This window comes from Desmodus rotundus, chromosome 3 (genome assembly GCF_022682495.2).
Source record: "Desmodus rotundus isolate HL8 chromosome 3, HLdesRot8A.1, whole genome shotgun sequence".
NCBI classification, from domain to species: Eukaryota; Metazoa; Chordata; class Mammalia; order Chiroptera; family Phyllostomidae; genus Desmodus; species Desmodus rotundus.
In genome coordinates this window covers 37,116,630-37,131,717 of record NC_071389.1, presented here as the reverse complement: position 1 = coordinate 37,131,717, position 15,088 = coordinate 37,116,630, and the positions used below count along the sequence as shown (strand labels likewise).

The 15,088-nt window shown below is 37.7% G+C and overlaps 1 protein-coding gene across 3 annotated transcripts in view; it reads left to right on the top strand.

The window, feature by feature from the left end:
• The window catches only part of USP24 (ubiquitin specific peptidase 24), a 131,970-nt gene that overhangs the window by 59,179 nt on the left and 57,703 nt on the right, over positions 1–15,088 (top strand). For 2 of the 3 annotated variants that reach the window (XM_024571090.4, XM_024571089.4), the window contains exons 21-31: positions 1,212–1,288; positions 2,385–2,525; positions 2,690–2,743; positions 3,746–3,861; positions 7,779–7,845; positions 7,967–8,077; positions 8,772–8,870; positions 8,959–9,132; positions 11,107–11,192; positions 11,591–11,684; positions 12,686–12,841. In XM_024571090.4, coding sequence (XP_024426858.2) covers positions 1,212–1,288; positions 2,385–2,525; positions 2,690–2,743; positions 3,746–3,861; positions 7,779–7,845; positions 7,967–8,077; positions 8,772–8,870; positions 8,959–9,132; positions 11,107–11,192; positions 11,591–11,684; positions 12,686–12,841 — 1,175 coding nt within the window. The remainder of the gene's footprint in view (positions 1–1,211; positions 1,289–2,384; positions 2,526–2,689; positions 2,744–3,745; positions 3,862–7,778; positions 7,846–7,966; positions 8,078–8,771; positions 8,871–8,958; positions 9,133–11,106; positions 11,193–11,590; positions 11,685–12,685; positions 12,842–15,088) is intronic. The other variant, XM_053920953.2, reaches the window with a different exon arrangement.

Genomic DNA, 15,088 nt, shown 5'->3' with positions numbered 1-15,088 from the left:
TTGAAAATTTTTCATTGAGATATAATTCATATACTATAACATTCATTTTTTTAAAGTGTACAATTAGTGGCCTTTAGTATATTCACAAAGTTGTGCAACCTTCACCACTTTCTAATCCCAGGACATTTAATCACCCCCAAAAGAAGTCCTGTATGTGTTAGCAGTTGCTCCCTGTTCTCCCCTAGCCCCAGTCTCCAATCTATTTTCTGTCTATGGAATAGCCTAATCTAAACATTTCATATAAAAGGAATTGTGCAATATGTATCTGGCTTTTTTTATTATGCTAAGACATAATGTTTTCAAGGATCACCCATGTTGTAGCATGTTCTTCATTCCAGTTAGGCCAAATAATATTCCACGTAAGACTGTACCACATTTTGTTTCTCCATTCATCAGTTGATGGGTATTTGGGTGGTTATCCCTTTTTGGCTGTTACTAATCATGCTGCTACAGACATTCATGTACAGGTTTTGTGAACACAGGTTTCATTTCTCTTAGGCATACACCTAGGAGTGAAATTGCTGTATCAGATAATTAGCATTTGAGGAACTACCAAATTGTTTTGCAACGTGGGATTTTACAATCCCACTGGCAAAGTATGAGCATTTCATTTCACCACGTGCTCACCAGTGCAGACGGTACCAGTCTGTATTTGTTTCTTTACCCATCTTACCCTTTATCCATTTGTTTCTTTACCCTTCGTGGGCATGAAGTAGTGTCACGTGGTCCTGATTTGCATTTCCCTGAAGATTGATGATATTGACTGTCTGTTCATGCATTTAACAGCCATCTATATCTATTCTTTGGAGAAATGCCTTTTCAAATCTTTTGCCCATTTTAATAAGATTATTTGTCTTTTTGTTGAGTTGTACGAGTTCTTTATATGTTCTGCATGCTCGCTCCTTGTCAGAAATATGATTTGCAAATTTTTTGTGGCATTCTATGGGTTGTCTTTTCACTTTTTAGATAGTCCTTTGAAGCATAGTACTTTTTCATTTTGATTTAGTCCAATTTATCTACTTTTTTCTGTTGTTCCTTGTGCTTTTGGCACCATATCTAAGAAGCCATTACCTAATTCAGGGTCTTAAAGATTTGTAGTTATGTTTTGTCCTGAACATTGTAGTTTTAGCCCTTGAGATGCTTTGAGTGTTTTCATTGATTATCTGTGTTACTTACAGCGTGTGAACTTATCTGACATTCCGTAATTTCAGGTTTTAACTTATTTAAGACTTTTTTTGAAAATGTGAATCTCTGTGACCATCGATTGAAAAGACAAGGGGCTCAATTGGTAAGTACACTGTTCTCAAATCTGGGTAATTTAGATAATCTAGTAAAACTTGACATTCTGCAAAAGTGTGTTATAATTGAGATAAAACATGAATTATTCTGAAGAATGGGTATCCTTTGTCTGCCGTTTTCTGCACTGATGATATCTGACTTCCCGAATCCCTCTGCTTCTTGCTGATCTCTGGGGTAGCCAGCGGCCTCCTGTGGCTAGGTAAACGCTGAGTTAAGGTAATATTCTGTTTACCTTCCCACTCCTCAAATCAATCCATATCCTAAAAAAGTAACAAAATCTTCACTTCTGGGATCCCAGTGGCAAGGATTTGGGGAGATAAATTAAAGAGCAGACAACGAAACAGAAAATGATCTATAGCAGGGGTGTCAAACTCATTTTCACTGGGGGCCACATCAGCCTCACGGTTGCCTTCAAAGGATCAAATGTAATTTCAACTCCTTCACAGTTAAGGAGTAGTTACATTTATACAGCCCTAAAATTATTTCGGCCCTTTGAAGGCAACCACAAGGCTGATGTGGCCCCAGGTGAAAATGAGTTTGACACCCCTGCTCTACAGAATGTATATAGCTGTTGTTTACATTTACATGTGCACCTTTAAAAAGAAAGGCAAAAAAATAACACTTTTTTTCCAAGACTGTTCATGACCTGGTTTCCTGGATGGTAAGTGTTTTTACAGGATCTTTTAAGCTCTTGGGAAGACTGAATTGAGCTCCAAGGATTAGTAGCTACTTCTAGCTTGACTTCATTTCCTTTTGAAGAAAAGCCCCTAAAGATGGCACCCATCTCACGCCAGTGCTATTTCTGCATCAGTAGTTCATTTGAGTGGATGTCTAGTGTGGGTGTAGGGGTGCCTGAAAGAAAATCTTCACATCTCTTTTGGTTCCCTTAGAAGCGGCCTAGTGTTTCTGCTGTTGGTTGGTTTTTGCTTTAAAGTTACATATTGGTACAATAGCATTTTCATATAGCTTAGTTTTTGCAACCTTAATTCATATTAAACTAAAGAGGTGGGAACTTACAGTGTAACAGAAAATGGTTGTAACTTTGTGACCTTGGTGTACTGTATAATTTGTTTTCTTCTGAACAGTATGTAGAAAAGCTGGAATTAATAGGAATGGATTTCATTTGGAAAATAGCCATGGAATCACCTGATGAAGAAATTGCAAATGAAGCTATTCAGTTAATCATAAACTACAGTTATATTAATCTAAACCCCAGGTTAAAGAAGGTGGGTATCTACAGGAAGAAGGTCCTCAAACACAAAAGCAGAAAATTATATATTTTTTATTTATAAGTTGGCATGCTGAAAATTGGCTTCTTTATTTTGACATTTGTCTTTAATGACGACAGCTAAATGCCAGACTAATTTTAATTTCCATATACCTCTTTTAGGATTCTGTATCGTTACATAAGAAATTTATTGCTGATTGCTACACAAGATTAGAAGTGAGTATTAATTTTTATTTAACTGTTTTAAATAAATGGTTTTTTTCCTTTCATAATTTTATATTTTAAGATCATGTAGAATGTTGATATTTGTGGCTGGATCCTATTGAAGAATTTGTGAATAGTACCATACTGTAACGTAGGGAATAGACATTTCCTCAACACCCCAGTGTAGAAGTGTACTTTATAGGAGATATTTCTTCTCCCCGCACTGCCCCTCTTCTCTGCTTTACCCATCCCTCTTTGAGGGTAGAGGAACCTGTTTTCTCAGGACAGAAAACAGGTCTCCTCTACGTCCCACATTTCCAATAGATTGTTTTTCTCCTTTTCCCTTTTTAGTCCAGGAGTTTTGTACCAGCACCTGCTTCTTTCCCTATCCTTCCCCTCATGTCACCTAGTTTATATGATAAATGCTAGTAAAGGCCACAGTGGGACACTCAGGAGGGTCAGTTGGTTGTCCTTGTCCATTAGACGCCTGCTGCGTAATACTACTGTCTTACGTATAATGCCTTTTTCCAACATATGGTGAAAGCATTAAACATTATTTTCTTTCTTAATTTGTGCTTGTTTTTTATGTCTAATAAAGAGTATTTCAAAAACAAAGTGCTGCCGCCCCCACATGTTAATGAGTTAGACGTTTTGGTGATGAGTATGTGCTGGAATCTGTGTAGGACTTCCCAAGTCCAACTAAGTCTTCATAAAAACATTTGAAGTATTCAGGTACCCCTAAACGAGGTCCCGGGTATTACAAGAGTAGAACAGTAGTTCTCGACTGGGGGTTATTTCACTTCCCACAGATCACTTGGCAGTGACTGGAGACCGTCTTGGTTGTCCCGGTTAGAGGGGTCCTGCTGGCACCTGCTGGTTGTGAGGAGGGGTCAGGGGTGCTGTTAAGCATCTGCAGTGCCCAGGGCAGTCTTCCACAGCAAAAACGTGTCCAGCCCGAAATGTCAGTAGATCTGAGTTGGAGAAACCCTGACAGAATTATTTCTTATTTCCTAGGCAGCCAGTTCAGCACTTGGTGGCCCTACTCTAACACATGCTGTGACCAGAGCAACAAAAATGCTTACAGCGACTGCCATGCCGACTGTAGCAACATCAGTTCAGTCTCCGTATAGGTAAGAGACTGCAGAAGTTACGACAAATACACGATATTTAAATACGTATCAGTTTAAAAAATAATTGGCCTCTTTTTCCCCCCTATGAAGATATCTCCATTTTGATTTCCTCATTTTACTTCATAACTTTTGCAAACAGTCATGTCCTGGGAAATTATGTGTTTCCCATTGTATTTCCCGATTTTGTGTCTCTTTAGAAGATTTGAAGGTCATCATAACAATCATCCAAGTATTGCTCTGCTCCTACCCCTCTACCTAGTATATAAGGTGTGATGTTTTTTATTCACTTAACTTTTACTCTGTGTAATAGTGATCTTCTCTACTATTATGGATAAAGATACAGTCATTGCATGAAGAGTAATTGTTTTAAGTTTGAAATATTTACTTACTTAGACATCTTGTAAATTTTCTCCTTGAATAGTCAAATCCAGGGCATTAATAGCATAAGCAAAATGAAGTGGAAGATGATGACTGATTAAAATTGTATAGTATAATAAAATCATAGTTAAAATATTATTTAAAATTATTTTTCAAAATAATTTTTCATGAGAACTTTATCCTGAGATATTTGGCATTTTTTACTTTCTTTTTTCCCTCACCCAATGATATGTTTTTATTAATTTTAGAGAAAGGAAAGGGGGGAGAGAGGGAGAAAGAGAACAGAGAAGCATAGATCAGTTGCCTCCTGCAAACCTAGGTACGTGCCCTGCCGGGAATCAGACCCATGACATTTTAGTGTGTGGGACGATGCTCTAACGAATGGAGCCGCCTGGCCGGGGTCAGAATACTTGCATTAAAACCGAGCTGGCATTGCCTCTCAGTCACATTGCTGTGTTTATGTTTTCAATATTATCAGTGAAGTCTGAGCTCAGTATTTGCAACAGTTCTTTGATAGAGTAAGTAGAATAGATGAACATTTAGAAATGTTAGACTGAAGTAACTAGAACATTTTTGTGAGGTTTTATGAGCCTTTCATTACTGGTAAGCCACCCCAAATCAATGATACCCATGAAAGGTTGGCAGGTGCTCATGGAAGTCTCTGCCCCTCACACTCTGCTGCCCTCTAGTGATGGTACTCGTGCAGTCTTTCTCAACTCCTAGGCAGACTTTATGTATGTATGTATTTATTTTTATTTATAGTTGGGGATATTCCTTTTCTTTTTAAAGCCTTCTTTTAGAAATGGAATCCTTGCTCACAGTCTTTGTTATCTTTTTAAAAATGAATTGAGTACTGTATAGTGATGCTTTATTAATACGAAAGACACCAGTAGAATTCAGCCCTCTAGAACCTCTTTTTTAAATGGTAGAAGGCGATTATAGATTGAACTCCTGATGAGAACACTTCACAGGACTTTCGCATTACCACATTCTTGGAAGTATATCTCAAATAGACTTCCATTAAAGATGTGTATTAAGAATTCCAAATTACATATTTATAAGATGTGATCCATCTCTGTGACCTAGGTTCTTAATGATTTATTGTCTGACAAATCAGACTAGAAATGCCTTTATGAACAATTGGATTGGGATTTCCATACTTCCACTTCTTTAAATAAGTGTGCTTTTGTTCTTTTACTAAGTGTTTTTTATTCTAAATCATTTCATAATTGACTACAGAGCAAAACCACAGAATAGTTTTTAAATATTCTTATTATAAACTTTAAACAGAGTTAAATAAGAATGGATAGTGTCAAAATTGAATTTGAACCAGGACATTGTTTTATCTTATCTACTAGTTTCAAAAGAACTTTTTAGTGACCGTAACTGTCATGCCTTGCGGGAGGCAGGAGTTTTCCTCTCCCCTGCGTGGTGTGCTGCGGTGCTGTCTGTGGTTTGATTCCCTACTGGGGCATCGTTAAAATAGTGCGGTCAACAGCTCACTCACACTACTTAGTTATTTCCTAAACATTTTCATCTGAATATCAGCTTTTGCTGGTTCCTGCTCATAGAATGAAAGAATTTAGAATTCTGTTAAATGTGTTTAACAAAACTCTTAATGTGTTTAACCAACTCTTTTCAAAGTGAAATTTCCAATACTGTTAATCAGGTGTTAGAAAACGATAGCATCTCTTTTAAGTTTTAGAGATCTATATATCTGAGATACCTAGACTTTCTGGAATAGCACATCATTAAAGGGATTTGGATTTTTCATCTCTCAGTGTGCACACATGTAGCGCTCCCTTTATTAAGATATGAGGCTGTGACTATATAAGCTGCTAAATGTCGAAGTCCTATTAGTCATCTCTTCATATCCAGCGGGGATTGATTCCAGGACACATACACACACACCCCAAAATCCAAGGCTGCGCACGTCCTTTATACAAAATGGTGTAGCGTTAGTAGCATTAGCCTATCTTTGCATACAGGCCACAGTGGGGTGTGCCTACACAGCACTTCATTTGTGTGGTTCAGTGTCGTGCTCAGCTCGTGGCAAATTCAGATGTTGTGTTTTGGAACTGTGGGTTTGTTTTTTTTTTAATAGTTTTGATCCACCATTGTTGGGCCGACTGGATTTCAGATGATAAGTAAGATTTCATGAGTCCTCCCAGAAGAGTCCCGTGGTCTCGTTTTCAGAGTCCGTTAGGGCTCTGTGCTCCCTTGCTGTGTGTTTTCGTTCCCGGAGATGCTTGTGTCTCCTGATATGTGTTGATTTCTTAATTACTTTGAAAACCTTTAGGATTATAAATTCTTGTATTTTAAGTTTGAACTATACAGAATGTTTACAGATGAACAGTTGTTTAGTCTTCCTTTCCTCCTTATTCTTAGCCTGATTTAAACAAATGGTAACCTAAGTGTTCATCAGTAAATAAGTGAGTGGATTAATACCAAGTGGTGTTTACATTCAATGGAATATGGTTCGGCCATAAACAGAATGAAATCTTGCAACCACGTGCATGAACCTAGAGGGGGTACTGTGCTGGGAGAAATACAACAGAGAGTGACGATAGCGTGTGATTTCACTTATGTGTGAAGTCTAAAAATCAGAATAAACAAACAAGCAGAATAGAAACAGAATAGATGAAGAGAACTTTTTGATGGGAGGGCAGTTAGGGAAATGGGTGCAAAAGGTAAGGGGATTAAGAAGTACAAATTGGTAGTTACAGAATAATCGTGGGGATATAAAGTACAGGTCAGTAAGGTTGTAGTGGTTATGTATGGTGCCGGGTGAGTGCTAGTTTTATCAAGATGACCACTTTATAAGTGATAGAAATGTCTAATCACTGGGTCGTACACCTGGAATGAATGTAATATTGTACATCAGCTGTAACGGAAAAATAAAAATTATTTTAAAAAGAAAAATACTGTATTTTTGGACTATAAGACGCACCCCCAAATTTGGGGGTGCGCCTTATAGTCCGAATGTAGCTTACCTGGCTTTTGGGGGGTGGGGCCGGAGGGGGGTTCCCCCCCCCCATTTTCCTCTAAAACCTAGGTGCGTCTTATAGTCCCAAAATACAGTAGCAACTCTTTGTGGAATATTTCCCCATTTGTCTTCTAATTTTCAAGCAGTTTAGAACTTTGATCCCCTATGTTTATAGGATTATGTGGCATTTTCTAGTTGTAAGATTGTGAGAGTCAAACTTGCTGATTTTTCATTTTTGATGGATTGATGGACATATCAGCCTAGAGACTCAGGCCCTCCATGTATGAAACAGCTGCTTAAAAAGAAAAAGAAGAAGAAAGAAAAGGGCAGGAAAGGAAACGTGCGGAGGGCCAGGCTTCTCCTCCCTTGTTTCATCTGTGGCCTGTAGCTGCGACCCAGTTGAATCACCTCCTCCTCGGGTGAAAGGGAAGTGTATCTTTGCAAATTTCAGTCTTTGACCAGTGAATGCTGCCTATGATTGGTGAAACAGACTGGAACTGAGCTCAAGTCAGCAATTCAAATATGTTTAAAAAATTTTTGTTTTAATCCATAGATCCACTAAACTTGTCATCATTGAGAGATTGCTGCTTCTGGCAGAACGCTATGTGATCACTATAGAGGTGAGCCTGTCTTTGTAACGCAGCCGAATCATCCATGACTCAGTGTGCTGGCTCTGTATTTCTGAAGTGTTCAACAGTGACACTGTGTATCTGACTTGTTTGACTTACTGTCTTTTTCAAGGACTTTTACTCTGTTCCACGAACTATTCTACCTCACGGTGCCTCATTTCATGGACATCTTTTAACTCTCAATGTTACTTATGAGTCTACCAAAGATACCTTTACTGTAGAGGTAGGTTTTCAGTAAGCTCTGTAACCATTTTCGTCTGTTATTTTCATAACGCTGTTGATGAAGATCTCTGAATGAGTGGCTATTCTATTGTAAAAGCTGTTAAACAAATTTAGAATAAAGACCTGAAATGATAGGAAACTGATGGGGGATAAAGCAGACACGTAGATAAATATGTAATACAATATCAGGTGGTGGTGAGTGTTAGTAAGAATAAAACAGAACAATTTGGTAGAGGTGATAGTTACACATGAAATACCATTTTAGATGAAGATGGACAGGGAAGGTCTGAGGTGGTGACATTTGAACACAGACTTGAGTGAAGTGACATAGTAAGCCGTTTCTGGGAAGGACATTCCAAACAAAGGGAGCAGCAGGTACATAGGCCCTGCGGTGGGAGTTTGCGTGGCTTGTTCACGACAAGCAAGGTGGCCGGTGGGACAGTGAGAAAGGGAAAGAACGAACGGAAGACCTGCTGTGGAAGAAGGACTTGAGGTTTTACTCCATGCTTGATGAGGAGGAACTGGAGTGGCGAACACAACTTTCACTTAAGTGGAAGGGAAGCCTCCCAAGGGCAGGGATTCGCGTCTTTGGTTTTCTGCTGTCTCAACTTGTACAACAGTGCCCAGTGCCCAGCAGATGCTTGTTTAAGTGAACGAGTGAATGGGTTATGACGACGCGGAATTTCATTTCACAGGCCCACAGTAATGAAACCATCGGGAGTGTCCGGTGGAAGATAGCCAAGCAGTTGTGCTGTCCTGTGGATAATATACAGATATTTACAAATGATTGTCTGGTAGGTTTAAATAAACTTGGCCCTGTAGCCTGATAGTACTACTTTCCTCTTCCTTTCCCCCTTAATAATTAAGAAACCCTTTTTGCAGCTGACAGTGAATAAAGACCAAAAGCTTCTCCACCAGCTGGGCTTTTCCGATGAACAGATCCTTACAGTGAAGACTTCTGGCAGTGGGACCCCATCTGGGAGCTCAGCCGATTCCTCCACCAGCTCCAGCAGCAGCAGCAGTGGGGTGTTCAGTTCATCATATGCCATGGAGCAGGTATTGAGTAATAAATATCTGTTTTAAAACAAGGTTTTAATACCTTTTTGCCTTCGGCCCATATAGATTTGGGCTGAAGGCAAATTGTGACTCCTCAGATAGTATCACTGAGAAGCACTAGGCATCAGTTGGGAGAAGATACATAATTTATCAATCTTCCTGAACAAAAATCTTCTGAGACCCCCAGTCATTCAGCCTGGCCACTGCTTGCTGCTCCTCTCATACAGTTCTCTTCATTGATTCTTTAATTTCCTTCTACTGGGCCATGCCCATTAGCAGTCACGCATGCTGTGTTACTTTTAGCATCTTTAAAAAAGCTCTCCCTCCCCTCCCCCCAATTCCGCCTTCATTTCCCACCCTAGTATCTCCTTCCCAAATCATCAAAGCTCCTTGAAAGAATTGTTGAAACTCTTTTGTCACCCTCTTTTCTGACTTTTTTCCAGGTTATCTATCACTTCCACCTCTCAATCTTCATTTTCTTGACATTTCAACAGATTTGATACATGTGATCACTTCCCCTTGAAATACTTTCTTTACTTGGCTTTCAGATCTTTTTGTAACTGTGTCTTTTTAACTTAGCCTCACCTTGCTATAGATGTGAAAGAACTCTAGGGTTAGTTAGTATTAGTATTGTGGATTTTTTTAGATAACTATATAGTACTTTTATTTAACAAGAACTTATGAAAGAAATTCCATTAAGAATAGTATTGTGACAGTTAATTAGCAACAGAAACAATGTATATAGCATCTTTAAGTTTAACATGTTTGTACTACTTCATATTTATCCTGAATTTATTAAAAATCTTCCCTATATATTCTATAGAGATGTCTAGTTTCTTATTCCTTCTAACCAGAAAATAATATTTTAATCACATCCGAGTCTCTTGTATGTACTTATATCCAATTTTTTCGTTTCTTACCTTTAGAAAAAAACAGGGTAACATCTTTTTCTCACCTTGGATTACATACAAGGGGGGACCCCAAGAAAACTGGGATTATCTTCTAAATGGCAGGCCCCTTGTAGTATAGGCTTTCCTCACTAGGTGAGTGTTCTAGGAACCCATCTGTATCAGTGTACCAGCTGGCGTTGCTGTGAGAGGCTGCGTTCAGCTTCAGTGATTTTTTTTTTTTTTTTTTTTTTTGAGATTCTTTCAAAGCATTTGCCCATTTCATCATGGGTGATTACAAGCACACCTGCCCACACCACACTGAATGTTCAGTAGTTTTTGACCAAAAACTGCGTGGCCCCCGTGTCTCACCCTCCCCATTCACCCAATCTTGCCCCAAGCAACTTTTTTTTTCTTACTCTCAATGAAAAATATCCTCAAAGGGAAACATTTTGCTGGTGTGGAAGAAGTGAAACAAAAACTGGCAGAAGCACTAAAAGGCATCAGAATCAACAAGTTCAAAAACTGTTCTGAGCAGGTGTGGATTCTGATAGGTGTACTGCATCAGATGGAGAGTACTTTGAAGGTGACTGAAGTTTAAACACGTAAGAATAAACAACACAATTTTTTATAAATAAGTGCCACTTTTTTGGGGTCCCCCTTCGTATTTATCTATGTATTGTGTGTGAGTGTGTATGCATGTGTGTATATACTACCTTAATTTTGCTCTTAAGTCACTCATTGCCTTGTTTCCTCCTCGTGAGCTCTAGTTGGCTTTCAGTGGTGCTCACTCTCCATTCTAGTGATTATTCCTGCCTTTGTTTTCCCTCTCTTCTCCTGCCCACCATTGGCACCTTAGCCCCCCACCACCAGGTGGGTGCGAGAAGAGATTCCAGGTAATGAGCTCACTGAAGGTAGGAGCCCCCTGACTCTCTGTTTTCATGTGTTCTTCAGTGCAGGTTAGCACTGCGCTCCCCTCCTGTTTTATAGTGGCCAGTCTTTCAGAACGAATATTTTTATTATTGGTATGTTTGATTAAAAAATTCTTTTGTAAATTTGTATCTATATTTTGCCTTTTTCCCCTCAGGAGAAATCCCTTCCTGGTGTTGTGATGGCACTTGTATGTAATGTGTTTGACATGCTTTACCAACTTGCCAATCTAGAAGAGCCAAGGTAAATTTTTTTTTTTAAGTTTTTATTTATTTATTTATTTATTTTTGAGAGAGGGGAAGGAAGGGAGGAGAGGGAGAGAAACACTGATGTGCAAGAGAAACAGATTGGTTGCCTCTCACATGCCCCCAATTGGGGACCCAGCCCTCAACCCAGGCTTGTGCCCTGACTGGGAATCGAGTCAGCAACCCTTTGGTTCACAGGCTGGTACTCAGTCCACTGAGCCACACTGGCCAGTGCAGCAAATATAAATATTTATGAAGCGTGAAAGAAAGTTATAAAGGTTAGGGAACCAGGTGACTTTTCACTGGAAATGTATTTTACCTTACATCTCATACTAAATGACTCTGTTATTGAAACTGTGGCTTATCTAAAAAAAATTTAAATTTGAAAAATTTCAGGATAACTCTACGAGTACGAAAGCTTCTACTCTTGATACCCACTGATCCAGCCATTCAGGAAGCCCTTGATCAACTTGATTCTTTAGGAAGAAAGGTATGAATGTCTTCATAGTTACTTACCTGACATTGAATTTTATATCATGATTCAGTGACAATACAACATGAAATCACATTAAAGTCATTTGATGACATCTTTTCCATAATGATTTTTCTTCTTTTGAAAACCCTTCTCTGTAATGGAAATCAGAACTTCATTGGCTTTTAAAGTATATAGATAGAGTCAAAAATGATGTCAGACTTTAAAACTAGAAGAGTCTCTAATATCATCTGCTTCTGCCTTCATGGTATATGTCAGGAAACCAAAGCCCGGAGAGATGAAGTATCTTGTCCAAGATCAGACTGTGGTTCTGACTCTTCTCTCGGGACGCCGCTCTGGTTGTGATTGTTGCTTATGTTTGAGTTGCTTACATGAATGGGTTATCTTTTAATTTTTCCACTGTTGATATTTAAAGTTCATTTTATTTAATTTTGAGGTTATTGTTCCTTTATGTATATATTGAAATTGTGTTTTATCCATAATGTTGTCTATGTTCTCAGAATAAATTAATTTAGAACAAAGTTGTTGGAAGTAAGTTAGAAATTTTATATTTCATTGGTTGAGATTTATGGCAAGTCAGTCTTGTCTTATGTGACTTACATGTTAACTTGAGGGAGAAGAGAACTAATATAATAAAATATATCACTAGTGTATGTTCAGAAAAGTCTCAAAACTACCACTTCTGCAGTCTTGTAATTTCATCATCAGTATTTAGAGGTACAGGTTTTAAAACACAGAAACAAATTAGGACGACCGTGCTGGTGTTGCTTAAAATAGAGTTGTAATGCTGTTGGGCACTTAACATGTGTGTGATAGAGTTTGATGTCTGGTTAATAATTATAGAGTGATCTGGTTTTATGGGATTAATTTTTTGAAAAGGTCATTGGTTTGGATTATATTAAAAAGGAAGAAAATATTAGCACATATATAGATTTCTGGTTTTTTACTTGTCATTATAAGACACACATTCCTTTTTATTATTGTTCTTTTAAACTTAGAAAACACTGCTGTCTGAAACAAGCTCTCAGTCTTCAAAGTCTCCATCCCTCTCTTCAAAGCAGCAGCACCAGCCAAGCGCCAGCTCGATTCTAGAAAGTCTGTTTCGATCCTTTGCTCCAGGAATGTCCACCTTCAGAGTGCTCTACAACTTAGAAGTAAGAGACCTCCTTTCTTTTCATTTTGTTTGGGCTTCCAGAATCGTATTTGCTGATGACAGAAATAAGTAAACAGGCTTGATCTGTTAAAAATTACTTTTAAAAAAAGTACCAAATAGAACATAAATTTGAAATATTTTGGGTTTTGCCTTTGTAATTGCTCAGTTTTTTCAGTTTATAGCTGTGTACATTGTTGCACTTGCAAAATAGCATCTAAATAAATAATTAGGAAGCCTTATCTATTAAGATGTATCATTACCTTCCTCTATAAGTTTTGCAAGTATGTATAATATCAGTTATTAATTCTAAGACTTGTTATTAAATGCATTTAAATTTTTTTTAAGTATTGTAATTTGTTGATATTAATGAAGCTTTATGAGGAATTTGTCAGGAGACATGTTGACATTATTATTTGAAGGTTAAAAAAGCCATTGGAAGAATTTGAGGAAAAGAATATTTTTATTTCCCTGCCTTTAAAAGTAGCTTTAAACTAGTAGTAGATTTAGTTCACTAAACACTTACTACCATTCATTGTGATAGTTAAGAGGTCAAAGTTCAAAGACAAGATATTTGCTCCAAGGTCTTATGAATAAGACCTACGTGAGGCTGGATATACTGAGCCTTGAAAGCAAAGCATTAACAAAGCAGTGTGGGAAAGTAACCAGGTGGAAGCAGTCCTGCTCTTGGAGGGTCAGGGTCACCCTTGTGCTACATCAAGTCTGGAGAAAATAAAGCCCTTGATGATTTTGCTTTGACCGAGGAAATTATATCTAAGCAGTTAGTTATTTAAGAATTCATATCAATACCCAAGCAGCCTTAATTATCAAATTATTGTTTTCTTGAGTAGATTTTGAGTCATAATAAAGGTCATAATTGCTAAAGGGTACCTACTTGGGCGTTTTTTCTAAGTTTTATTTCATCTGATAATCTAATTGGAATATGTAATTATATTCATTCATTTTTATGGTCTACTTGTTGCTTATATGTTTGAACTGTGGTAACCTTCATATTTGCCTTAAAATAATTATTCTTATCAAAAGACATATTGGATTCAAAAGTAGAAAATATTTTAGCAAATATTTTTAAAATAAAGCATATACTTATTTAATGTGGACATTCAGAATAGGTATAATATCCCAAAACAGAACATTGCTTAGAACTTTTGGGCCACTTTAAGCTTATAAATTTTGAACTTTCCATTGCCACCAGATTTATCATGTTCTTTTGAATGATTGTCTCAAAAAAGTTAAGGTTTAAGTCTTAACACCCACAGTTGAGAGCACCTAGAAAACCAGAATGGCCCCACAGTGCTTGTCATCAACCACTTAGATGGCATTAGCTTAGCACCAAAGACTTGATAGTAAAATAACTCCAGGACAGTTTTAGGACTTCTAACTGGGAATTCCTCAGGTAGGTTTTCTTTTGCTTTAGACAACAAAAAACATTTGGAAAATTTAACACTCCCAAAAGCACTTATTTTTACTGTTACCTGAAAGGTTAAATTTCTTACATTTTGATCTTTAACTCATGTTTGCCTAGTAGGAAACTTCAAAGTGGATATTCCAAATACCCATTCCTGTGAAGAAACATTTCATTTTCCCCAAATTATTGTCCAGTGAGCATGGGGAGTGTTTGCCAAGGATTAGAATTATAGAGAGCTTCCTCTTGCCCGTGCTGTGCTCGTAATCCCGGGCTGACGAAACCGATTCCTGAAGGGCAGGAAGAAGCATCTTTAAAAAAAAAATCTCACATTAAAAATCTAAGCTCATAAAACCCCCCATAGGTTCACAGGAGCAGACGATAGCTAAATAAGCAATTATTTACTGAGTACTTGTTTTGTGCCGTTGGTTATACTAAGCACCTTAAGCTTGTGTTACCTTGTTTAATCCAAACAATCCTCTGGTAAAAGTAACTATTCCAATTTAGCTGATGAGAAAAGTAAGGAAACTTACATGCCTGAGATCTGTCAGCTCATACAGGGTAAAACCAGAATGTGAACTAGATTTGTAGTCTCATACTATAGTTTAATTATTTATGTGCAATAATTCTCTGCCATACCAAAATATTCAGTTCAGCTTTCCTTTAGGTAAATATACCAGTGTTGTAAAGGGGGCTTGGGTATTAAAGTGAGACACAGTTGGATTTAAATTCTCATCATGACCTTGATGGGAGGTCACTAAACCTCTCAGGTAGTGGTCTTCACCTGTAAAGTAAAATATGTATGCCACGCGTAGTGAGATGAAGAGA